Source organism: Oncorhynchus keta, chromosome 11, assembly GCF_023373465.1.
Source record: "Oncorhynchus keta strain PuntledgeMale-10-30-2019 chromosome 11, Oket_V2, whole genome shotgun sequence".
Classification (NCBI taxonomy): domain Eukaryota; kingdom Metazoa; phylum Chordata; class Actinopteri; order Salmoniformes; family Salmonidae; genus Oncorhynchus; species Oncorhynchus keta.
Genome location: NC_068431.1, coordinates 49,084,438 through 49,111,256, shown reverse-complemented (window position 1 = coordinate 49,111,256; position 26,819 = coordinate 49,084,438). Strand labels below are relative to the sequence as shown.

The 26,819-nt window shown below is 42.9% G+C and overlaps 1 protein-coding gene across 1 annotated transcript in view; it reads right to left on the bottom strand.

The window, feature by feature from the left end:
- LOC118390480 (GDNF family receptor alpha-4-like) overlaps nucleotides 1-26,819 on the bottom strand; it is a 51,194-nt gene that overhangs the window by 8,123 nt on the left and 16,252 nt on the right. Inside the window, exons 2-4 of the mRNA XM_035781083.2 lie at nucleotides 7,394-7,657; nucleotides 7,204-7,296; nucleotides 6,255-6,606 (exon numbers count right to left, since the gene is read on the bottom strand). Of these exons, the coding sequence (XP_035636976.1) occupies nucleotides 6,255-6,606; nucleotides 7,204-7,296; nucleotides 7,394-7,657 (709 nt within the window). The remainder of the gene's footprint in view (nucleotides 1-6,254; nucleotides 6,607-7,203; nucleotides 7,297-7,393; nucleotides 7,658-26,819) is intronic.

Genomic DNA, 26,819 nt, shown 5'->3' with positions numbered 1-26,819 from the left:
AGCAGGAATAGCCATTTATTGTAGGCTATAGAGGTTGACCTATTATGATTTGTCAATGCCGATACCAATACCGATTATTAGAGGACCCAAAAAAGCTGCTACTGATTAATCGGGACGATTTTTGATGACAATTACAACAATACTGAATGAAAACTTTAATTTTAATAAAAATCTATTTAGTCTCAAATAAATAATGAAACATTTGGTTTAAATAATGCAAAAACACAGTGTTGGAGAACAAAGTAAAAGTGCAATATGTGCCATGTAAAAAAGCTAACGTTTAAGTTCCTTGCTCAGAACAGGTGAAAGCTGGTGGTTCCTTTTAACAAGAGTCTTCAATATTCCCAGTTAAGAAGATTTAGGTTGTAGTTATTATAGGAATTATAAAACTATTTCTCTCTATACGATTTGTATTTCATATACCTTTGACTATTGGATGTTCTTATAGGCACGTTAGTATTGCCAGTGTAACAGTATAGCTTCCATCCCTCTCCTCGCCGCTACCTGGGCTCGAACCAGGAACACATCGACAACAGCCACCCTCGAAGCAGCTTTACCCATGCAGAGCAAGGGGAACAACTACTCCAAGTCTCAGAGTGAGTGACGTTTGAAACACTATTAGCGCTCACCCCGCTAACTAGCTAGCCATTTCACATCGGTTACACCAGCCTAATCTCGGGAGTTGATAGGCTTGAAGTCATAAACAGCGCAATGCTTTAAGCATTGCGAAGAGCTGCTGCCAAAACGCACGAAAGTGCTGTTTGAATGAATGTTTACGAGCCTGCTGGTGCCTACCATCGCTCAGACTGCTCTATCAAATCATAGAATTAATTATAACATAACAGAAATACAAGCCTTAGGTCATTAATATGGTAGAATCCGGAAACTATTATTTCGAAAATAAAACGTTTATTCTTTCAGTGAAATACGGAACAGTTCTGTATTTTATCTAATGTATGGCAACCCTGTGTCTAAATATTCCTGTTACATTGCACAACCTTCAATGTTATGTCATAATTACGGCAAATTATTTCGCAATGAGCCAGGCGGCCAAACTGTTGCATATACCCTGACTCTGCGTGCAATGAACGCAAGACAAGTGACACAATTTCACCTGGTTAATTTTGCCTGCTAACCTGGATTTCTTGTATCTAAATATGCAGGTTTAAAAATACATACTTCTGTGTATTGATTTTAAGAAAGGCGTTGGTGTTTATGGTTAGGTACACGTTGGAGCAACGACAATCCTTTTTCGCAAATGCACACCGCATTGATTATATGCAACACAGGACATGCTAGATAAACTAGTTATATCATCAACCATGTGTAGTTAACTAGTGATTATGATTGATTTATTATTTTTTATAAGATAAGTTTAATGCTAGCCTGCAACTTACCTTGGCTTCTTACTGCATTCACGTAACAGGCAGGCTCCTCGTGAGGCAGGTGGTTAGAGCGTTGGACTAGTTAACCGTAAGGTTGCAAGATTGAATCCCTGAGCTGACAAGGTAAAAATCTGTCGTTCAGTTAACCCACCGTTCTTAGGCCGTCATTGAAAATAAGAATATGTTCTTAACTGACTTGCCTAGTAAAAAAAATATTGGGGGCAAAATCGGTGTCCAAAAATACCGATTTCCGATTGTTATGAAAACTTGAAACCGGCCCTAATTAATCGGCCATTCCGATTAATCGGCCGACCTCTAGTGAGTACGGCCTAGTACATCAACAGGGCCAAGCTTCCTGCCACCCAGGACCTATATAATAGGCAGTGTCAGAGGAAAGCCCATACATTTGTCAGATTTGATTTGTGTGCAATAATAGTTATTTTTTTCTGGGTTTTTTCTCCCCCATTTTGTGGTATCCAATTGGTAGTTACAGTCTTGTCTCATCGCTTCAACTCCAGTACTGAGAGGCGAAGGTCGAGAGCCGTGCATCCTCCGAAAAACAATCCAACCAAGCCGCACTGCTTCTTGACACAATGCCCACTTAACCCGGAAGCCAGCCGCACCAATGTGTCAGAGGAAACACCGTGCAACTGGCGACCGTGTCAGCGTTCACTGCACCCGGCCCGCCACAGGAGCCTCTAGTGCGCGATGGGACAAGGACAGCCCTGATGGCCAAACCCTCCCCTAACCCGGACGACGATGGGCCAATTGTTCGCCGCCCTATGGGTCTGAATGACTGCCTCATCTAGGAGAGGAAGAAAACCACGAGGCCAATGGTGATTTTAAAACAGTTACAGAGCTTAATGGCTCTGAATGGAGAAAACTGATGATGGATCAACAACATTGTAGTTACTCCACAATACTAACCTAAATTACAGAGTGATTACAGAGTGACTGGTCCCCACATGAATAGTTAAACACGTCCACTCGCACACATACACACACAGACAGACATAAATCAGTACCATGCACAGCCAACATGATCTTTAGCCACATTGATTGGACTAAATAGTTTGTAGTTGGCTGGATGTCCTTTGGATGGTGTACCATTCTTGATACACACGGGAAACTGTTGGCAGGGGGAGAAATCCAGCAGCGTTACAGTTTCTCCACACAAACTGGTACACCTGGCACCTACTACTATAACCCGTTTAAAAGGCGCTGAAATATTTTGCCCCGCCCATTCACCCGTTGAACGGCACACATACACAATCCATGTCTCAATTTTCTCAAGGCTTAAAAAAAATCCTTCTTTAGTCTGTCTCAGTATACAGCCTGGTTGATTTGACGACGTGTAAATGTTTAAGTTGAAATGGTGCTGGAATTAGCGGAGGCTCCTGTCGTCTTTGTGCTGCAACTCCATGGTTCTAAATCAGTCGTTATTTATTTAGTAAACTGTCAAAAACATGAACTTGCTTGACCATGCTGCAGGTGATATAACTGTTGGTTTGCAATATTTGCTTTGTGGACTTCACCGGACAGATGTTGCTCTCTGGTTTTGTGATGAAACAAACGTACGTGTAGTTGAATTTATTCCGCCACAGTGTGACTGTTGTCCTTTTGTTGTCACGGCCTTATTGTATATCACGGTGGCATATGAACGAAGAGTTTATAGAGGAAACAACGCAATTATCCCCTACAGCTTTAAATGTTGCTCCCCTACAGCTCACGAAGCCGGTGTAGGCTGTGTGTGGCGGGTGTTAAATGTTGCTCCCCTACAGCTCACGAAGCTGGTGTAGGCTGTGTGTGGCGGGTGTTAAATGTTGCTCCCCTTCAGCTCACGAAGCCGGTGTAGGCTGTGTGTGGCGGGTGTTAAATGTTGCTCCCCTACAGCTCACGAAGCTGGTGTAGGCTGTGTGTGGCGGGTGTTAAATGTTGCTCCCCTTCAGCTCACGAAGCCGGTGTAGGCTGTGTGTGGCGGGTGTTAAATGTTGCTCCCCTTCAGCTCACGAAGCCGGTGTAGGCTGTGTGTGGCGGGTGTTAAATGTTGCTCCCCTACAGCTCACGAAGCCGGTGTAGGCTGTGTGTGGCGGGTGTTAAATGTTGCTCCCCTACAGCTCACGAAGCCGGTGTAGGCTGTGTGTGGCGGGTGTTAAATGTTGCTCCCCTTCAGCTCACGAAGCCGGTGTAGGCTGTGTGTGGCGGGTGTTAAATGTTGCTCCCCTACAGCTCACGAAGCCGGTGTAGGCTGTGTGTGGCGGGTGTTAAATGTTGCTCCCCTACAGCTCACGAAGCCGGTGTAGGCTGTGTGTGGCGGGTGTTAAATGTTGCTCCCCTACAGCTCACGAAGCCGGTGTAGGCTGTGTGTGGCGGGTGTTAAATGTTGCTCCCCTACAGCTCACGAAGCCGGTGTAGGCTGTGTGTGGCGGGTGTTAAATGTTGCTCCCCTACAGCTCACGAAGCCGGTGTAGGCTGTGTGTGGCGGGTGTTAAATGTTGCTCCCCTACAGCTCACGAAGCCGGTGTAGGCTGTGTGTGGCGGGTGTTAAATGTTGCTCCCCTACAGCTCACGAAGCCGGTGTAGGCTGTGTGTGGCGGGTGTGGTGTGTCCTTCCCACTGCTGAACACAACTGCCCTGCGCATCTGTGCTGCTAATATTAATTGTGCGTACCAAAAACTCTTGTCCAATCCACTTAGTAGTCAGATTTTAGTCAGAGATCATTTCATCTTGTCTCGTTTTAGTCAACTGAAATTATTTCTTTTTTTTTGTTATAGTTTTTTTAGTCTATTTAGTCAGTTATAGTCTCCTCAATTGCAACTGAAGAATGTGTGTGTTTATTTATTTTAATCACTATTTCTGTTGACAAAATTAACACTGTTATAAACATATTGAATATTAGCTTTGGATGTTACCTGTGGCATGAATATTGACTTTATAGGAACACTGGGACATAGACTCTGCTCGTCAAACCCAGTGGTGCATTCATAATTCACAGACTAACACCTCTAAACCTGCTCCCCAAGCATACTCATCCATTCAAAACACCTCTGAGCAGCCGGTGGAATAAAAACACTGCAGCCTGGGACAGAGCCAGACACAGAGACATAATCGACATATCATTAGTCTTTATTATTACGAATGTCATCAATGTTATAAGTAACCATGTTTCCATCCAGTCATTTATGTGAATAAATTACCTGGCGCACGAAAAAAAGTCATGACCGGGCTGATGGAAACATTAACAATTTGTTTGTTGGATATGGTAGGTGTCACGTTCTGACCTTTAGTTCTGTTGTTATGTATTTGTTTTAGTATGGTCAGGGTGTGAGTTGGGTGGGTTGTCTATGTTCCTTTTTCTATGTTTTGGGATTTTTGTGTTTGGCCTGGTATGGTTCTCAATCAGAGGCAGCTGTCAATCGTTGTCCCTGATTGAGAACCATACTTAGGCAGCCTGGTTTCACTTTTGAGTTGTGGGTAATTGTTTCCTGTTGTAATGTTTGTGTCACATTTCAGGACTGTTTCGGTTTTCGTTTGGATCATTCACGTTGTTATTTTGTATTCTTTAGTGTTCAGTTTAATAAACTAAAACGGACACTTACCACGCTGCACATTGGTCCGATCTCTCCTACTCCTCCTCTTCAGAAGAAGAGGAGAACCGTTACAGTAGGATCTTCTTGAGGGTCTTATTCTGGTAAGATAATGCTCGATGCTTGGCTGTCATTTGACAAATACAAATAATTATCGCTCTTATCCATAATAATCTCATAATGTACTCTACCCCCCACTCTATCTGTGAGCTGTTGGCTAGAGCACATGTACCAAGACCAGAGTGGGGACATTTTCTATATAATGCAATAGTTTTTGTGACAACCATCAGTAGAGATGAAAGTGCGACGGAGACCCATTTAACTTGTATTTTTCATTCGTTACATGGTATTTTAACAGAAAGTTATTTTTATGTTAACTACGTCATCACGCATAGCCATTTACGCATGAAAATCTGTCGCAAATTGGATGGAAACCTAGCTAATTATGATGATTATTGAACAACAGGGCGTCCCGAGTGGCGCAGTGGTCTAAGGCACTGCAACGCAGTGCTAGCTGTGCCACTAGAGATTCTGGGTTTGAGTCCAGGCTCTGTCGCAGCCGGCCACGACCGGGAGATCCATGGGGCGGCACACAATTGGCCCAGCGTCGTTCGGGTTAGGGGAGGGTTTGACCGTCAGGGATGTCCTTGTCCCATTGTGCATTAGAGACTCATGTGGCGGGCCGGGTGCAGTGCACGCTGACACGGTCGCCAGGTGCTTGGTGTTTCCTCTGGCACAATGGTGCGGCTAGCTTCCGGGTTAAGTGGGCATTGTGTCAAGAAGCAGTGCGGCTTGGTTGGGTTGTGTTTTGAAGGACGCACAGCTCTCGAGTCCGTACTGGAGTTGCATCAGTGAGACAAGACTGTAACTACCAATTGGATACCATGAAATTGGGGAGAAAAATAAAAAAAAGATTATTGAACAACAATTATTTTCTCTGTAGGGAACTCAAACATCTGAACTCGTGGTACTGTAAATATTGTACTGTATATAAGGATCTGAAGTTGAAGATTCAGGTGGTAGTTCATTAAATATTTATTGTATGTAGATCCAGTCCTCTCCACCTATGTCTACCCTCACATTCGCTACAAAACCTCCCTTCACACTCATGCGCTATAATGAAATCAGTTAAGCCCCCTGCAAATACTACGCTAGTTATGAATCTTTGTATTGTGATTATAACTGTTAATATGCCTCAATACAGTACTTAGAGTTGAGTGGAAAAGTTTAGTCTGATGTCAAATCTCCCAGTAACCGTGTTTCCCCAGCCAGTTCAGCTCACCTACACAGCTTGTCCCTGGCACAGTAGCCCTGCAGGCTGAGGCAGTTGGGCTTGCCGTCTCTCTCCTCATAGGAACACGAGGGTACGATGGTCTTCCGCCGGCGCTCCCCACAGAGGGCATCGGAGCAGGGGCAGAAGAGCAGGGCAAAGCTGTACTCCTCTGGCACCCGCTCCAGGAAGCGTCGCAGCGCTCGGTGGCACTTCTGTCTGTTACAGCTGCCGTCGGAACCCGGTGGCCGCTTGGTGCAGGACACAACATACTCCGACCTCAGAGAACCACACTTCTCATACAGACCACAGTCCTGGGCTGCCTTCAAACACTGGTTCTGCCCATCCAGAGGCAGAGAGGAAGCTGGGAGGAGAGGGAGAAAACACAGAAGAATGGAAGAAGGTGGTTGTGTTTTGGGAAAAGGGGCAATGAATAACAGACAAAACCATAAAATATATGATTCTGGAACGCAAAAACGTCCCAGACTGACATGTAAAATTCACTCTGGGGTGCCAGAGTGTGCTCAGAGTGTGCCCTGGGCGTACGTAAATTCAGAGCGTTGTCAGATTGTCCGTTCGCGTTCAGAGCCCACACTGGACGATCGGACCGAGGAGTGGGGTTGATCAAGCACCCAAGCTACCTGGCTAACGTTGGCGAGCTTGCTAGCTGCTTCCAGACACTAATGAGAGAACACCTCACTCTGACCATTTTACTAACCCTAGCAGAGCAGTGGTGACTAACTGCTACTGGCAACAATTTCAATTCACTTTTTTGCCGACGTTTACTGACACCGGCCATATTCCATGGATGTTGAGCGTTCGTAAATTGATCAGTTCTTCTGCGCTCTGGCATATTCAGATGAGAGTGCTCTGAAATTGGAGTAGATAGCCAGAGCGAATTATTCAGAGATGTTTCAATAAGAGAAAGCTATGTATTGACGGAGCAGTGAGCAGCATTTACCTGCCATGATGGAGGCCATGCGTGACATCTCTATGTGCCTCACAAACTCCACCTCCAGATCCTCATACGGAGACACCTCGTTCTCATCGTACACTGTGAAAACACAGAGGCCGTAAGGACAGAAACAACCTCACACGCACCAATACAATCGAACAGATAAAATACAAAACATAAACACAGTCAAACCCACCAGCGAATCTGACGGTCCAGTAGACCCGGAGGCAGAGCTCCTCCCGGCGGGAGCCGCGCTGACACTTGCAGGCCTGGAGGGGGTGGTAGTGCTGCAGGGCGCTCTGGGCCTCCAGGCACTCACGTCGGGCGTCTGGGCCCAGAGGCGACACAGCCTCCTCAGCAGCACAGTACTCTAGCACCCTGTACACCCCCATACAGCCCTCATCCTGCACACAGCCCCGCTCCGCCTCCAGACAGTCTATGGAGCCAGCCAGCACACTACCTGGAAGAGGTGGAAGATGGGGAACATGATTGTCTATTGGTCCCCTGTCTTCCTTGAACAGCTTATTTTTACAGATGAGAATTGTTCCGTCGGTTAGCACCCGTGTCGTTCCACAAAAAGAGTGCCTTTTGAGTCCCTTTGATATTTTAAGTAGAAATTGTGCACCAATATTGAATGTTAAATACCGGTTATATTCAATGAAGTTCCCTTTAATATAGACCACGTGGAGAATTCAATAATTCTATCATTTTTTATATGAATAAAGACTTGCTAAAGTGTCCCTCCGTACACTATGGAAGATTTTAACCCACTTAACCCCAAACTTTCTCCACGTTTTCACTATCATTGTAAAGCTGTAGTTATTTTTGTTTCCTTGATCAAGTCATTCATATATATATATATATAATACAGTTGTGGCCAAAAGTTTTGAGAATGACACAAATATACATTTTCACAAAGTCTGCTGCCTCAGTGTCTTTAAATATTTGTTGTCTGATGTTACTATGGAATACAGAAGTATAATTACAATTATTTCAGAAGTGTCAAAGGCTTTTATTGACAATTACATGAAGTTGATGCAAAGAGTCAATATTTGCAGTGTTGACCCTTCTTTTTCAAGACCTCTGCAATCCACCCTGGCATGCTGTCAATTAATTTCTGGACCACATCCTGACTGATGGCAGCCCATTCTTGCATAATAAATGCTTGAGAGTTTGTGAGAATTTGTGGGGTTTTGTTTGTCCGCCCGCCTCTTGAGGATTGACCACAAGTTCTCAATGGGTTTAAGGTCTGGGGAGTTTCCTGGCCATGGAACCAAAATATCTATGTTTTGTTCTCCGAGCCACTTAGTTATCACCTCAACATTGTTCGTCACCAAACTGTTCCTGGATGGTTGGGAGAAGTTGCTCTCGGAGGATGTGTTGGTACCATTCTTTATTCATGGCTGTGTTCTTAGGCAAAATTGTAAGTGAGCCCACTCCCTTGGCTGAGAAGCAACCCCACACATGAATGGTCTCGGGATGGTTTACTGTTGGCATGACACAGGACTGATGGTAGCGCTCACCTTGTCTTCTCCGGACAAGCTTTTCTATGGATGCCCCAAACAATCGGAAAGGGGGATTCATCAGAGAAAATGACTTTACCCCAGTCCTCAGCAGTCCAACCCCTGTACCTTTTGCAGAATACCAGCCTGTCCCTGATGTCTTTCCTGGAGAGAAGTCGCTTCTTTGCTGCCCTTCTTGATACCAGGCCATCCTCCAAAAGTCTTTGCCTCACTGTGCGTGCAGATGCACTCACATCTGCCTGCTGCCATTCCTGAGCAAGCTCTGTACTGGTGGTGTCCTGATCCCACAGCTGAATCAACTTTAGGAGATGGTCCTGGCGCTTGCTGGACTTTCTTGGGCGCCCTGAAGCCTTCTTCACAACAATTGAACCGCTCTCCTTGAAGTTCTTGTTGAACTGATAAATGGTTTATTTAGGTGCCATCTTACTGGCAGCAATATCCTTGCCTGTGAAGCCCTTTTTGTGCAAAGCAATGATGGCACGTGTTTCCTTGCAGGTAACCATATTTGACAGAGGAAGAACAATGATTCCAAGCACCACCCTCCTTTTGAAGCTTCTAGTCTGTTATTCGAACTCCATCAGCATGACAGAGTGATCTCCAGCCTTGTCCTCGTCAACACTCACACCTGTGTTAACAAGAGAATCACTGACATGATGTCAGCTGGTCCTTTTGTGGCAGGGCTGAAATGCAGTGGAAATGTTTTTTGGGGATTCAGTTCATTTGCATGGCAAAGAGGGACTTTGCGACTAATTGCAATTCATCTGATCACTCTTCATAACATTCTGGAGTATATGCAAATTGTCATCATACAAAACTGAGGCAGCAGTCTTTGTGATCTTTTGACTGTATATATATATATATATTTTACCAGGTTACACTTTGCAAAAGTCACCGTATTGGTGGAAGGACCCACCTGTTTGACAATGAGCATCGGTGCTTATTTGTTGAAAAGCAAGACCCTAACATCAGAGGTGGACAGACAGACAATCTACAAAACACTTCACTTCAGAGTATGTTCTATGAAGAACTGGTAGTTGTCAAGGATAAAGGCCAGGCAGAACCACAGACCGAAGAGGTTGAGTAAAGCAGTGGCTAGCAATGTTGTTTAATTCACAACTGTCCTTTTTCTGTTCTCAGGGGGGACTTCAAATTCAGTTCATTTGTGGTAGCATTGAAATAGTTCCTGGCAAGTGGCAAATGCAGCTTTTTCCCTGAGGGTTTTAAGGATCAGACTACAAATGGAATCCGGATTTGCAGTTATATCCTCATTCAACATGTTTGTTGTGCAGACTCTCTCTCTTGCTCACACCCACACATACCTGCAAACAAATAAATATACTGTATAATACAGTACGACTATAAGCCCACATTCAACCACGCTCCTATATATACAGACACAAACACACAGAGGGGAATACTGATTATGGTTACGCACTTCAATTAAGCCCATGCTGGCTAGGAGCGCACAGCACAGCTGAAATCAAACTCCAGTGGCGCATGGTTACAATCACAGACGCCCCATGAGTTCCACATCTCACTCTGGCAGGAAACAAATCAAAAACAGATGGACACGCTCCGTCACCATAGGCAGGGGACCCTAGCAGACGAGGCCAGCAAGGCAAGCACATAAACTCTGGAGTTCCCACCAAGCTACAGGGTGATGAGGCATATAAAGTCAAGTTCACAATTGTTGGCACCATCGATAAAGATGAGCAAAAAAAGACAGTATAAAATAAATAATAAAAATACTGAGCAATATTGTATGCTCAATTTAAAAATATAGATATATATATTATACTAATACAATTGACAATTTTAGTTTTTCCAAGTAATTATTTTTTCTTAAAGAGGGGTTAAAATGATTGGCACCGCTGTTTTCAATACCTAAGCTTGCGAGGATAATGGCACTAAGCCTTTTTCTAAAGTGTTTTATGAGATTGGGGAAACACTTTGGGAGGGATCTAAGACCGTTCCTCCATTACAGAATATTTCCAGATCCTTGATATCCTTTGGACTGCCCTCTTTGACTCAAACCATAGGTCTTCAACCCCATTGAACAATTTGGATTTTGTGGTCAATGAACCATTTCGTTGTCGATTTTGATGTGTGCTTGGGGTTATTGTCTTCCTGGAAGATCTATTTGTGGCCAACCCACTGGGCACAAACGGATTGCATCAAAGTTGTTTCAACGTAAATGGTCAAAGACGTGGAATCTACATGGAAAATACATTGGATTTGAAAAAAAAAGTTATCAATGTCAGCTGTTGTTTTGAGGGTGACCTTTTTTTTCTTTTTTAAAGAGAATTATATATTTTATTTATTAATTTTCTGTTTTACAAACAGACAGATAATTACAGCAAACAGTACATCAAGAATACCCCCCAACCCCTCAACAGGACACAAAGAAAGAAAACAGAACACAAAATTGGCACCTTGCTTCATTGATTTGGGGACCCTAGTGAAGATATGACAGCCCTCAGTATAAGGATTATGCTTGTCATTAAAAATAATTACTATGGATCAGGGCTGGTTGCAGGTTGTATGTTGTGTTGCCCATCATCACGTGAAAGATACGCTATAAAGGGCTGTCATATCTTCACGAATGCATTAGATCTGCCAGAGATATCATGGCGAATTTGAGGGTGGCACTTCAACCACCGGATTATGTCATCATGGTAACCACATTTCAACATTGACAAACCTTGTATTAAAGATGTGGAATTTGTACCTGTAAAAATAAAGTTTGATCTTCAACCTTGTTTCCACTGGGCTGAGCCTCCTACTAGAGAATGTATCTATTTACAGCTTCCCTTTGGTCTTCCATCCAGGGTTTTAAAACCAAGCCCAGCTTAGCTATGGTATTTGACACTGACTATCCCCGATGTGCTATTGTGAGAATGATAGTTGAAAAACCAAAAATAGATTCCCTGTTGCTACCGAAGTCCTTCCAAAGGGTAGAGGTTCAACAGAGTAAATGAAATGTGACCATACTTTATCCCTCATACCAATGGTTTGTACATACTGAGTGTACAAACCATTGGTGTATATCATCACTTATGTTAATTGGGTCTACGTAAGCATTTGCAAAGTCATCAGCTACAATTTTTTTTTTTTTCAATTCTACCCAGAATTCAACTAAAAATAGACAATACGATACAATTCAAGCTCTGGTTGATTTCAAATGTAATGATATTTAGTGATGTTGAATTGTGTTTGGTTGTCAACGCATTCAAATACAACATTTTGAGATCTTCTGTTTGGCACAGATGGACACATAATCAAGTTGGATTTGATTCTTTAACTTCGATTTTTGGCTGGAATTGAGATGTGAATCCAACATATGAATTATTAATGTGCAGTCAGTTGCACAGCTGGAACCTTCCAAGCAGAAGATTACATATCCTTCACATGTTGATATTTGGTTACGTTGACAACCAAACTCAATTCTAAACCACTTTTGAAGTACAATAAATAGCCTATTAACTTGCAGACAAGTTAACAAATGACATGTTGGATTCACGCCTCCATGTGAACTCTATGAATATAAAGCTCTTTGGCCATGCACACCAGCGGAGGGTTTGTTGTTGAAAATAGGAATCACATGTAGAAAAGAACCCCATATCAACTGTAAAATTGTATTACTTGTGAGGCCCAGCTGAGTGTGGGTGGCGCAGTGGTTAAGGGCGCTGTACTGCAGTGCCAGCTGTGCCACCAGAGACTCTGGGTTCACACCCAGGCGCTGTCACAACCGGCCGCGACCGGGAGGTCCGTGGGATATCCCTACTGGCCAGGCCCTCCCTAACCTGGATGACGCTGGGCCAATTGTGCGTCGTGGGGAGGGCTTGGCCAGTAGGGATATCCGTGCACCAGTGACTCTTGTGGCGGGCCGGGCGCAGTGCTAACCAAGGTTAAAATAAAATGTATTTGTCACATACACATGGTTAGCAGATGTTAATGCGAGTGCAGCGAAATGCTTGTGCTTCTAGTTCCGACAATGCAGTAATAACCAACGAGTAATCTAACCTAACAATTCCAAAACTACTACCTTATACACACAAGTGTAAAGGGATAAAGAATATGTACATAAAGATATGAATGAGTGATGGTACAGAACGGCATAGGAAAGATGCAGTAGATCGTATTGAGTACAGTATATACATATGTTAAGGGATTTTTTAAATCAATAATGACTAATTATGTATACATTTCAATCAGGACTGACTCATTTTCTTTTTATCCTAGTACTGAATATAATGTGTGTAATTATAATCAAGAAGTAGAACAATTGCAGTCGCTGTTCCTTGGTATAAATGAATGAACTTATCACCAGACTGGCTAGAATGCTTATCTACACAGGCAGACCTTTGCTCGGGTCATAAATGATCTAAGTCTTGAGAACTATAAAGCCATTGTACTGGAGCAGATATGAGACGGGGTAGTACGAAAACGAATGACGTCATTTTCAGTTTATAACTGAAAGAATTAATACTGTAAAATGTCTAAACACATGTTACGATCTTAGCTAAATGAACCCTAGACCAGTTTACAGTCCACAGAGGCTCTCTCTCTATCCTTCTAGTCCATGTCCATTCAGCCTTGCAACAGAATAAAGTGTTTCAAAGTAAACTGTATCATGTTCAGTACTCTCGAGAATAAACGCTGCTGATTGATTTTGAGACTAGTCTCTGTCCATTTTATGCAAATAAGAGTCTTACAAATTCTTAGGAATTGACAGTGTTTAATTTGGTATTAAAACATATAGGAATTAAATTCCTGTAACAACATATGAGATGAGTAATGTAGGGTATGTAAACAAAGTGGCATAGTTTAAAGTGGCTAGTGATACATGTGTTACATAAAGATGTAGTAGATGATAGAGTACAGTATATACATATACATATGAGATTAATAATGTAGGGTATGTAAACATTATATTAAGTAGCATTGTTTAAAGTGGCTAGTGATATATTTGACATCAATTCCCATTATTAATGTGGCTAAAGTTAAGTCAGTGTGTTGGCAGCAGCCACTCAATGTTAATGGTGGCTGTTTAACAGTCTGATGGCCTTGAGATAGAAGCTGTTTTTTTGGATGAAGCTGCCTTCTGGATGATAGCGGGGTGAACAGGCAGTGGCTCGGGTGGTTGTTGTCCTTGATGATCTTTATGGCCTGTGACATCGGGTGGTATATGTGTCCTGGAGGGCAGGTAGTTTGCCCCCAGTGATGCGTTGTGCAGACCTCACTACCTTCTGGAGAGCCTTACGGTTGTGGGCAGAGCAGTTGCCATACCAGGCAGTGATACAGCCCAACAGGATGCTCTCGATTGTGCATCTGTAGAAGTTTGAGTGCTTTTGGTGACAAGCCGAATTTCTTCAGCCTCCTGAGGTTGAAGAGGCGCTGCTGCGCCTTCTGTGTGGGTGGACCAATTCAGTTTGTCTGTGATGTGTACGCCGAGGAACTTAAAACTTACTACCCTCTCCACTACTGTCCCATCGCTGTGGATAGGGTGCCAGGTGCACAGTGTTTCCTCCGACACATATTTGCGGCTGGCTTCTGGGTTGGATGCGCGCTGTGTTAAGAAGCAGTGCGGCTTGGTTGGGTTGTGTATCGGAGGACGCATGACTTTCAACCTTAGTCTCTCCCGAGCCCGTACGGGAGTTGTAGCGATGAGACAAGATAGTAGCTACTAAAACAATTGGATACCACGAAATTGGGGAGAAAAAGGGGTAAAATTCAAACAAACAAATCTTTAATGTTATGGCCATTTGCTTTCACTGGTCCTGGGGCCTATTGTTAAGGTCAACGGCATCATTAACTTTACCCAGTACCAGGACATTTTAGCCAAAAAACCTGGTTGCCTCTGCCAGGAGGCTGACACTTGGCCGCAAGTGGAAATCATGAAAATCCACATTTTGCAATGGCCATCTCAGTCTCCAGGCTTGAACCCGTGATTTGAATAGAAGAGGGCAGTCCGTAAAACAGACAAAGGGACATCAAGGATCTGGAAAGATTCTGTATGGAGGAATGGTCTAAGATCCCTCCCAATGTGTTCTCTAATCTCATAAAACATTGTAGAAAAAGGCTCAGTATCACTATCCTTGCATGGTGAGGTATTGTAAGATATTGAAAACAGGGGTGCCAATCATTTTGACCCCTATTGTTTTTTAGAATTGTTTCTATTACTTGTTGAACCAAATGTATTTTTTTTAGAGCAATTCTATTTGTATAAAATATCATTTTGTTTAGCATACAATACAGCTCAGTATTATTTATTTCATACTTTTTTGCTCATCTTTATCAACGGTGCCAATACATTTGACCAAGCATGTAAGTGTAACTGATAATATTAATGACACCAAGTACTTAAATACATTCATATTAAACTAAATGCAAGATGTGCATCTTTATGAAATCCAGAACCTTCCCGTTACTAGACCAACGCTCTAACCACTAGGCTACCCTGCTAGGTTACCCCGCCGCCCCAATGAATAATCACATTCTAAGCTCATTTGATAGTTTGGGGTGCGGTCATTTCCGGTCACAACTTGCAGACTTGTTTTCGAGTTGCTGTGCGTTTTGTTGCCAACCTATTTTGCTACCTGACAACTTTACGGTTTTTACTTTTTAATTACCGTTTATATATATATATTTTTTTCTCAACTTTTTCACTCCGGACGCTTTATCTGGACACGATTCGTCAGGACCTCCAACAGCCGAAGCTAAGTAGTAACATTAACATGATGCCTTCTAATTGCAGTCGCTGTACTCATAATATACAGGAGAAGGATCGCCTTACGGCGAGGATAGCTGTGCTACATGCCCAGCTTCAGAGGCAATCGTTAGGCAAGGTTCATTTCAGTGTAGGAAAGGATGAAACAGCGTCTGTGCCACCAATAAGTACAGATAGTAGTATAAATCCCCTGGCACATTCCCCGCAGCCGGACAACTTTCTCACGGTTTCTGGAAGGAAATGCTGTAGGAACGCTCAACCGGTGTCGCTCATTCAGCCGACAGAAACTTTCAACCGGTTTTCCCCATTAAGCAGCAAGTCGGAGTCAGAGGCCGAGTCTTCTCTGGTCTCTACTCCTCCCGTTACGGGGTCTGAGACGCCGAAGCTTCCCACCATTAGCTCTGACAAATTGAAAACTCTAGTCATTTGCGACTCCATTACCCGCAGTATTAGACTTAAAACGAATCATCCGGCGATCATACACTGTTTACCAGGGGGCAGGGCTACCGACATTAAAGCTAATCTGAAGATGGTGCTGGCTAAAGCTAAAACTGGCGAGTGTAGAGAGTATAGAGATATTGTTATCCACGTCGGCACCAACGATGTTAGGATGAAACAGTCAGAGATCACCAAGCACAACATAGCTTCTGAGTGTAAATCAGCTGGAAATATGTGTCGGCATCGAGTAATTGTCTCTGGCCCCCTCCCAGTTAGGGGGAGTGATGAGCTCTACAGCACAATCGCTGGTTGAAAACTGTTTTCTGCCCCTCCCAAAAGATAGAATTTGTAGATAACTGGCCCTCTTTCTGGGACTCACCCACAAACAGGAGCTGGAGGGGTGCTCTCATCTTATCTACCAACATAGACAGGGCTATAACTCCTCTCGCTCCACAATGAAATAGGGTGCAGGCCAGGCAGCAGGCTTTTAGCCAGCCTGCCAGCATAGTGGAGTCTGCCTCTGCCACTACCACAGTCAGTGTAGTCAGCTCAGCTATCACCATTGAGACCGTGTCTGTGCCTCGACCTACGTTGGGCAAAACTAAACATGGCGGTGTTCGCCTTAGCAATCTCACTAGGATAAAGACCACCTCCATTCCTGTCATTATTGAAAGAGATCATGATACCTCACATCTCAAAATAGGGCTACTTAATGTTAGATCCCTTACTTCAAAGGCAATTATAGTCAATGAACTAATCACTGATCATAATCTTGATGTGATTGGCCTGACTGAAACATGGCTTAAGAACTGATGAATTTACTGTGTTAAATGAGGCCTCACCTCCTGGCTACACTAGTGACCATATCCCCCGTGCATCCCGCAAAGGCGGAGGTGTTGCTAACATTTACGATAGCAAATTTCAATTTCCAAAAAAAAAAGACGTTTTCGTCTTTTGAGCTTCTAGTCATGAAATCTATGCAGCCTACTCAATCACTTTTTATAGCTACTGTTTACAGGCCTCCTGGGCCATATACAGCGTTCCTCACTGAGTTCCCTGAATTCCTATCAGACCTTGTAGTCATAGCAGATAATATTCTAATCTTTGGTGACTTTAATATTCACATGGAAAAGTCCACAGACCCACTCCAAAAGGCTTTCGGATCCATCATCGACTCAGTGTGTAACGGTTTTCATATGGTGAAGGAGAGTCGGACCAAACTGCAGCGTGTATATTGCGATCCATGTTTAATCAAATAAACGTAACACGAATCAATACAAAAAACACTACAAAACAATTAAACGTAACGAAAACCGAAAACAGCCTATACTTGTGTCAACTAACACTCAGGACAATCACCCACAACACAACCAAAGAATATGGCTGCCTAAATATGGTGCCCAATCAGAGACAACGATAAACACCTGACTCTGATTGAGAACCACTCCAGACAGCCATAGACTCTCCTAGAACACCCCACTAAGCTACAATCCCACTACATACACACCACATACAAAAACCCATGTCACACCCTGGCCTGACCAAATAAACTAAGATAAACACAAAATACTTCGACCAGGGCGTGACACAGTGGGTTTTGTCCAACATGTCTCTGGACCCACTCACTGTCACAATCATACGCTGGACCTAGTTTTGTCCCATGGAATAAATGTTGTGGATCTTAATGTTTTTCCTCATAATCCTGGACTATCGGACCACCATTTTATTACGTTTGCAATTGCAATAAATAATCTGCTCAGACCCCAACCAAGGAACATCAAAAGTTGTGCTATAAATTCACAGACAACACAAAGATTCCTTGATGTCCTTCCAAATTCCCTCTGTCTACCCAAGGACGCCAGAGGACAAAAATCAGTTAACCACCTAACTGAGGAACTCAATTTAACCTTACGCAATACCCTAGATGCAGTTGCTCCCCTACAAAACTAAAAACATTTCTCATAAGAAACTAGCTCCCTGGTACACAGAAAATACCCGAGCTCTGAAGCAAGCTTCCAGAAAATTGGAACGGAAATGGCGCCACACCAAACTGGAAGTCTTCCGACTAGCTTGGAAAGACAGTACCGTGCAGTACCAAAGAGCCCTTACTGCTGCTCGATCATCCTATTTTTCTAACTTAATTGTGGAAAATAAGAACAATAAGAAATTCCTTTTTGATACTGTCGCAAAGCTAACTAAAAAGCAGCATTCCCCAAAAGAGAATGACTTTCACTTTAGCAGTGATAAATTCATGAACTTCTTTGAGGAAAAGATTATGATTATTAGAAAGCAAATTACGGACTCCTCTTTAAATCTGCGTATTCCTTCAAAGCTCAGCTGTCCTGAGTCTGCACACCTCTCCCAGGACCTAGGATCAAGAGAGACGCTCAAGTGTTTTAGTACTATATCTCTTGACACAATGATGAAAATAATCATGGCCTCTAAACCTTCAAGCTGCATACTGGACCCTATTCCAACTAAACTACTGAAAGAGCTGCTGCCTGTGCTTGGCCCTCCTATGTTGAACATAATAAACGGCTCTCTATCCACCGGATGTGTACCAAACTCACTAAAAGTGGCAGTAATAAAGCATCTCTTGAAAAAGCCAAACCTTGACCAAGAAAATATAAAAAACTATTGGCCTATATCGAATCTTCCATTCCTCTCAAAAATTTTAGAAAAGGCTGTTGCGCAGCAACTTACTTCCTTCCTGAAGACAAACAATGTATACGAAATGCTTCAGTCTGGTTTTAGACCCCATCATAGCACTGAGACGGCACTTGTGAAGGTGGTAAATGACATTTTAATGGCATCGGACTGAGGCTCTGCATCTGTCCTCGTGCTCCTAGACCTTAGTGCTGCTTTTGATACCATCGATCACCACATTCTTTTGGAGAGATTGGAAACCCAAATTGGTCTACACGGACAAGTTCTGGCCTGGTTTAGATCTTATCTGTCGGAAAGATATCAGTTTGTCTCTGTGAATGGTTTGTCCTCTGACAAATCAACTGTAAATTTCGGTGTTCCTCAAGGTTCTGCTCGGACCACTATTGTTTTCACTATATATTTTACTTCTTGGGGATGTTATTCGAAAACATAATGTTAACCTCTTGGAACCTATGGGGGCGCTATTTCATTATTGGATTAAAAAACATGCCCGATTTAAGCACAATATTTTGTCACAAAAAGATGCTCGACTATGCATATAATTGACAGCTTTGGAAAGAAAACACTCTGACGTTTCCAAAACTGCAAAGATATTATCTGTGAGTGCTACAGAACTGATGCTACAGGCGAAACCAAGATGAAACTTCAAACAGGAAATGAGCAGAATATTTGAGGCTCTGTTTTCCATTGTCTCCTTATATGGCTGTGAATGCGCCAGGAATGAGCCTGCCCTTTCTGTCGTTTCCCCAAGGTGTCTGCAGCATTGTGACGTATTTGTAGGCATATCATTGGAAGATTGGCCATAAGAGACTACATTTACCAGGTTTCCGCCCGGTGTCCTTTGTCTAAATTGGTGCGTAACCTTCAGCCGCAGGCATTTTCCCATGGGATTCAGAGGAGAAAGCACACTTCCACGAACGATATATCATCGAAGAGATATGTGAAAAACACCTTGAGGATTGATTCTAAACAACTTTTGCCATGTTTCAGTCGATATTATGGAGTTAATTTGGAAAAAAGTTCGGCGTTTTGATGACTGAATTTTCGTTTTTTTTTGGTAGCAAAACGTGATGTACCAAACGGAGCGATACAAAGAATATTTTTGGACAAACTGAACATTTGCTATCTAACTGAGAGTCTCCTCATTGAAAACATCTGAAGTTCTTCAAAGGTAAATTATTTTATTTGAATGCTTTTCTGGTTTTTGTGAAAATGTTGCCTGCTGAATGCTAACGCTAAATGCTACGCTAGCTATCAATACTGTTACACAAATGCTTGTTTTGCTATGGTTGAGAAGCATATTTTGAAACTCTGAGATGCCAGTGTTGTTAAAAAAAGGCTAAGCTTGAGAGCTAGCAGATTTATTTAATTTCATTTGCGATTTTCATGAATAGTTAAGGTTGCGTTATGGTAATGAGCTTGAGGCTGTAGTCATTATCCCGGATCCGGGATGGCTCGACGCAAGAAGTTAACTTTCACTGCTATGCGGATGACACACAGCTGTACATTTCAATGAAACATGGTGAAGCCCCAAAATTGCCCTTGCTAAACATGTGTTTCAGACATAAGGAAGTGGATGGCTGCAAACTTTCTACTTTTAAACTCGGACAAAACAGAGATGCTTGTTCTAGGTCACAAGAAACAAAGAGATCTTCTGTTGAATCTGACAATTAATCTTAATGGTTGTACAGTCATCTCAAATAAAACTGTGAAGGACCTCGGCGTTACTCTGGACCCTGATCTCTCTTTTGAAGAACATATCAAGACCATTTCAAGGACAGCTTTTTCCCATCTATGTAACATTGCAAAAATCTGAAACTTTCTGTCCAAAAATGATGCAGAAAAATTAATCCATGCTTTTGTCACTTCTAGGTTAGACTACTGCAATGCTCTACTTTCCGGCTACCCGGATAAAGCACTAAATAAACTTCAGTTAGTGCTAAATACGGCTGCTAGAATCCTGACTAGAACCAAAAAAATGTATCATATTACTCCAGTGCTAGCCTCTCTACACTGGCTTCCTGTCAAAGCAAGGGCTGATTTCAAGGTTTTACTGCTAACCTACAAAGCATTACATGGGCTTGCTCCTACCTATCTCTCTGATTTGGTCCTGCCGTACATACCTACACATACGCTACGGTCACAAGACGCAGGCCTCCTAATTGTCCCTAGAATTTATAAGCAAACAGCTGGAGGCAGGGCTTTCTCCTATAGAGCTCCATTTTTATGGAACGGTCTGCCTACCCATGTCAGAGACGCAAACTCCGTCTCAACCTTTAAGTCCTTACTGAAGACTCATCTCTTCAGTGGGTCATATGATTGAGTGTAGTCTGGCCCAGGAGTGGGAAGGTGAACGGAAAGGCTCTGGAGCAACGAACCACCCTTGCTGTCTCTGCCTGGCCCTTTCCCCTCTTTCCACTGGGATTCTCTGCCTCTAACCCTATTACAGGGGCCGAGTCACTGGCTTACTGGGTCTCTCTCTCATGCCGTTCCTGGAAGGGGTGCGTCACCTGAGTGGGTTGATTCACTGATGTGGTCATCCTGTCTGGGTTGGCACCCCCCCTTGGGTTGTGCCATGGCGGAGATCTTTGTGGGCTATACTCAGCCTTGTCTCAGGATGGTAAGTTGGTCGTTGAAGATATCCCTCTAGTGGTGTGGGGGCTGTGCTTTGGCAAAGTGGGTGGGGTTATATCCTTCCTGTTTGGCCCTGTCCGGGGTGTCCTCGGATGGGGCCACAGTGTCTCCTGACCCCTCCTGTCTCAGCCTCCAGTATTTATGCTGCAGTAGTTTGTGTCTGGGGGCTAGGGTCAGTTTGTTATATCTGGAGTGCTTCTCCTGTCCTATTCGGTGTCCTGTGTGAATCTAAGTGTGCGTTCTCTAATTCTCTCCTTCTTTCTCTCTCTCTCGGAGGACCTGAGCCCTAGGACCATGCCCCAGGACTACCTGACATGATGACTCCTTGCTGTCCCCAGTCCACCTGGCCGTGCTGCTGCTCCAGTTTCAATTGTTCTGCCTTATTATTATTCGACCATGCTGGTCATTTATGAACATTTGAACATCTTGGCCATGTTCTATTATAATCTCCACCTGGCACAGCCAGAAGAGGACTGGCCACCCCACATATGCTCTCTCTAATTCTCTTTCTTTCTCTCTCTCGGAGGACCTGAGCCCTAGGACCATGCCCCAGGACTACCTGACATGATGACTCCTTACTGTCCCCAGTCCACCTGACCGTGCTGCTGCTCCAGTTTCAACTGTTCTGCCTTATTATTATTCGACCATGCTGGTCATTTATGAACATTTGAACATCTTGGCCATCTTCTTTTATAATCTCCACCCGGCACAGCCAGAAGAGGACTGGCCACCCCACATAGCCTGGTTCCTCTCTAGGTTTCTTCCTCGGTTTTGGCCTTTCTTGGGAGTTTTTCCTAGCCACCGTGCTTCTACACCTGCATTGCTTGCTGTTTGGGGTTTTAAGCTGGGTTTCTGTACAGCACTTTGAGATATCAGCTGATGTACGAAGGGCTATATAAATAAATTTGATTTGACTATGGAGACCTTGGGGACTATGGAGACCTTGGGGACTATGGAGACCTTGGGGACTATGGAGACCTTGGGGACTATGGAGACCTTGGGGACTATGGAGACCTTGGGGACTATGGAGACCTTGGGGACTATGGAGACCTTGGGGACTATGGAGACCTTGGGGAATATGGAGACCTTGGGGAATATGGAGACAAGCCAGCATGTTCATACAGATGAGAGCGCTGCCCTTTTCAAAGTCCTCTGGTAACAGAGAGAAGTTATTGGATTGATTGAAATGTGAACAACATTAATTCCCAAAGAGTTCAACTCGTCAGTTTGCATTGCAATTGTTGTCCTTCAGCTATCGCCATGTCATGTCCCTAGCAAAGTGTGGTGGTTGAGGCACAAGTTATAGATGTGACACACACACACACACACACACACACACACACACACACACACACCATTGTGAGTTCTTGACACATAATAAAGTAATATCACAGAAAAGCAGGCGGGGCCCGAGGCTTAGGTTGTGCAATTAAACAGCCTGCCAGTAATCTCCATTATGGGCAGTGGTTTGTTCATTTACTCTCCACTCCAGCATGTATGCTCCCTAAGGCTGACCAGGCCCAAGATAGACACCATCAGCAACATTTGTTTCAGAAGGCCTATCTTAATACACAGGCACATAATTAGAACCCATGTCAGGTACAGACCAGCTCGGTTAAATCTTGTCAGGCAGAGAAGTTCTAATTATGGTGATAACTTGAGCGTTCTTTATTGGCACGATGATGAAGAGTCGCCACGCTACATTGGGCAGTTTCACTTACGACAAAATGGGTGGGGTGGAGGAGGGAAGGGGTGTGATGGGTGAAAAGTAAGGGGTAAAAAAATCTTAAGAGTTAGGAGGAGGGATGAACACCTGTGATATGTGAGGCTTCATGTGCACTATTGATTTCTCAGTAGGGCGATTTATAGAATTTGTAAGGCAAAGCTGATGGCTTGCCAGCTCAGTGACCCGCCTTAGGTTAATGTCAGAAGAGCAGCACCACACCGCATATCAACACACACAGGCCCACACACTGAACCACATAATTTAAAGCAAACACACATTTACTTACCCGCCCGTTCTCACCGCGAAATAGTTAGTTAAACGCATAAAAACCACTACATTGCCTAGCAACATAAGAGGACAAAGCAACCAGAGGGCGCAGTTCCGCAACCAATGAATTCCACCATCTAGCCTCTCTCGTCTACAACAGTTCCTTAGAGGGGTCTTGGTAACCGTTTTCTAAACATGGAGACGCTGGAGGAGTTTCAGGATCTAATATGCTCAGCGCTCACCCAGGGCGCATCAGCCTTGTTTTACTAGGGTAATTGAGGGTTGAATATTGGATAATAACTCTGTTACAAACATAGGGGCTAAAAAGGAACAAAATGAAATAAATGAGCTCAACCTCAGTGAACTCTGTAAATTGGTGATGATGACAGACATGTCGGGAGGGCTGGGGTCCACTTCAGAGCTTCTCACTCCCGGGGTTTACATATCACAGGGCTACAAGGTCGGCCCAGTATACGGTTTCAAAAACAACTCCGTACCATGGGGGAAAGACATGGAAATACACTTTACTTAAAAAATAATGAGAAGAGCACACAGTAGGCGAGACAGGGGGATATTGTAACACCTTGAATTTCTTCAAACAGAAACGAGGTAGAGTGATAAAATTATCGTAGTGCATGCCCATTTAGGTTCTCTCCTGAAGCCACATATCTCACTCTTTGCAAGTTTTATGGGCTAATGTTTGTTTTTGGGGGTGAAAGTAGTTTTTTTCACCTGCGGTAATTTTCGTATACTGTACTGAGTATTAATGTCCACAACTCCAAACTAGCATAATTGTCAGCACTATCTGCAAAAAAAGGATATTCTTTTTTTCTCTCTTCATTTTTTACATAACATAAGTGTTTAGGGTGAAAAAAACAACATTTTACCAAGAAAAAGACATAAATATGAAAACATGTACATTACAGTCAATGGGTACAGTAGTTGCGGCATCTGGGTGTCCACAACAGAGGACATTTTGTGATAAGCTCTTATTTAGCTCATTGAATGTGAAAAGATTCTTACACAGTCCTGACAACTCACTTAACTATTCCTGAGATATTCACTTACTAGAAGAGAATCTGAATAACAAACTCAAATGATCATTCCCAACTACACATAGTTATTTTTCAAATAAAATTATAAAAATATAATAAAAATAAAATAAAAATATTTTCCATAAAATGTACGCATTTTGACTGCGGCCATTTTTTAAGAACCAGGAAGATAAAGTTGTCACGGTCACACCCCCACACGTGTGGAATCATTGAAAAGACAAGAATATCCTCTCAAAGGGACAACAGTACTTAATACAGTGGCTTGTATGGCAGAGATACAGACCAAGAACTGACATCCACTATAGAGGACAAAAATGAATTGATGGGTCTCAGGAGGCTGGATATATGTTGGCTAAACATTGACATGATTGTCATCTCACTATTGTTGTCACTGTGATTTTAACTTACAAAAACAAACTTTAAATAACAATGGGGACCTGTAGAGTACCAAATAAGTTGTATATAATATAGTTAGGTTATCGTCATACTATTCAGATGTTTTGAGAGAAACAGAATGGCCATCCACAAACATGGGTGTCACTGTAAATAATGTTACGTACTTAGAAGTACTTATATTTCTTGCGAAATCATCACTTATGTCTATGATAATATGATCATTCATCAACATGAATGATTTTGAAGTCAACATTTTACTGCAGTGGGCTAAATCAGGATCAGGGTGATTCTTGGTGGTCTTAAACAAATCTACTTTGAAATAAAAGTATACACCTCACACACATGGTTATGGGCTTTAAAAAAAGAAGACACCTGTACCATGTCAGATATAGAGTTGAAATGTATTCAATTTTGAGTTTGCATCCCTATGGTACACTTTATATACACATCTGTGAAGACTGAAATATAACAAAACTGTTGGACATAGAAACATCAGATTTTCATGCTTTAAAAAAAAAGACTTAAAGATTAAATTCTGAAAAATATGAAGAAAAAAAAATATGAATAACATTCCACCCATGAGGCCAAAAAGGGCACTTTTGCTCATTGACTGCAGGAAAGAGCAGCGTGGATTTATTTGGTTTATTCTTTAGGTGTTATATTTGACCCCAGCTACTGTCACAATTGCCCCTGGCATGAGGGGAAATGTAATGTCCGGACTCTACTTTTCAAATTAATATCAATATAGTGATCCAACTAGTGTGGTCACGATAATAGAATTTTGACTTGGATACAGAGACAAGGTTAAGTATCACGATACTCGATACCATGACAATACTCAATACCAAAACAGTACCAAAACGATACCATGCAACAAAAAAAAGAAAGTATATTAGCAAAAGTCACAGAATGGCACTTGATCCTGACAGAAACTCAGCTGCTCCTCTAATCAATCATTTAAGTTCAATATCATTATATTTTTTACGTCAACATTTTCCAGAGACAGCCATGTATGCATTAATGAATCAATTACACAATCAAATTGACTTTGTTTTTACCAATCTAACTACATAAGAACATTTTTTTTAAATTTATTTTACCTTTATTTAACCAGGCAAGTCAGTTAAGAACATATTCTTATTTTCAATGACGGCCTGGGAACAGTGGGTTAACTGCCTGTTCAGGGGCAGAACGACAGATTTGTACCTTGTCAGCTCGGAGGTTTGAACTCGCAACCTTCCGGTTAGTAGTCCAACGCTCTAACCACTAGGCTACACTAGGCTACGCTGCTGCCCCATAATGTTAATCATGTATTTCAACAGTAAATCTCTATTGATAAACTGTGTAATCAAGATGTAGTCTAGGCCAATTCACAATATAGGTGAATGAGTATTCAATGTGTGTGCATGCATTGAGTGATTGAGCTTATTTTGGCTGATTTCATGGGGCTACAGACAGATGACAAACAATCTGTTTCCCTTCTATTTGGGACTTATTTTACTGTACTGATCAACAACATTAGCATACATCTGCCTCTTTAACCAGCAATGACGTCATTCACGGGGCAAGAGAGAAGCGGCCCATCAGAGCCCTATGCACATACACAGTCAGTTCACTGAGGCAATAGATCATCTTAGGGAGAGACGTGAGACGGGGACCGATTAAGTGAATGAATAAAGTTTTGGTGGCTTTGAAATCAGCATATTTTCCATTATGGTTTGCATATTATCACAAACAAAGTACCTCGATATAGGGAAGTGGCGGTCATGAAATTTTGTCAGCCGGTGATTGCCAAGCAAATAACTGCCGGTCTCACGGTAATTGACCGTTAATTAACAAACACATTTAGCATCTCATGGCTTCCATGCTCAGCCTACAAGCCACAGATGCAGAACTTTGGAACATCTACATTTTAAAAAGTCTAATAAATCCATGTAATATAACCTACACCATCACAATACATCCATTCTAAAATTCAGACAGGTCTAAAGAAACATGATATGAAGAAAATGTTGTCTATTTCAGAAGAGCAGAATAGCATCCTCTGAGGTTTCCTTATGTTGGGCTCCCGAGTGGCGTAGCGTTCTAAGTCGCTGCACCTCAGTGCAAGAGACGTCACTGCAGTCCCTGGTTTGAATCCAGGCCGTATCACATCCAGCCGTGATCGGGAGTCCCATAGGGCGGCG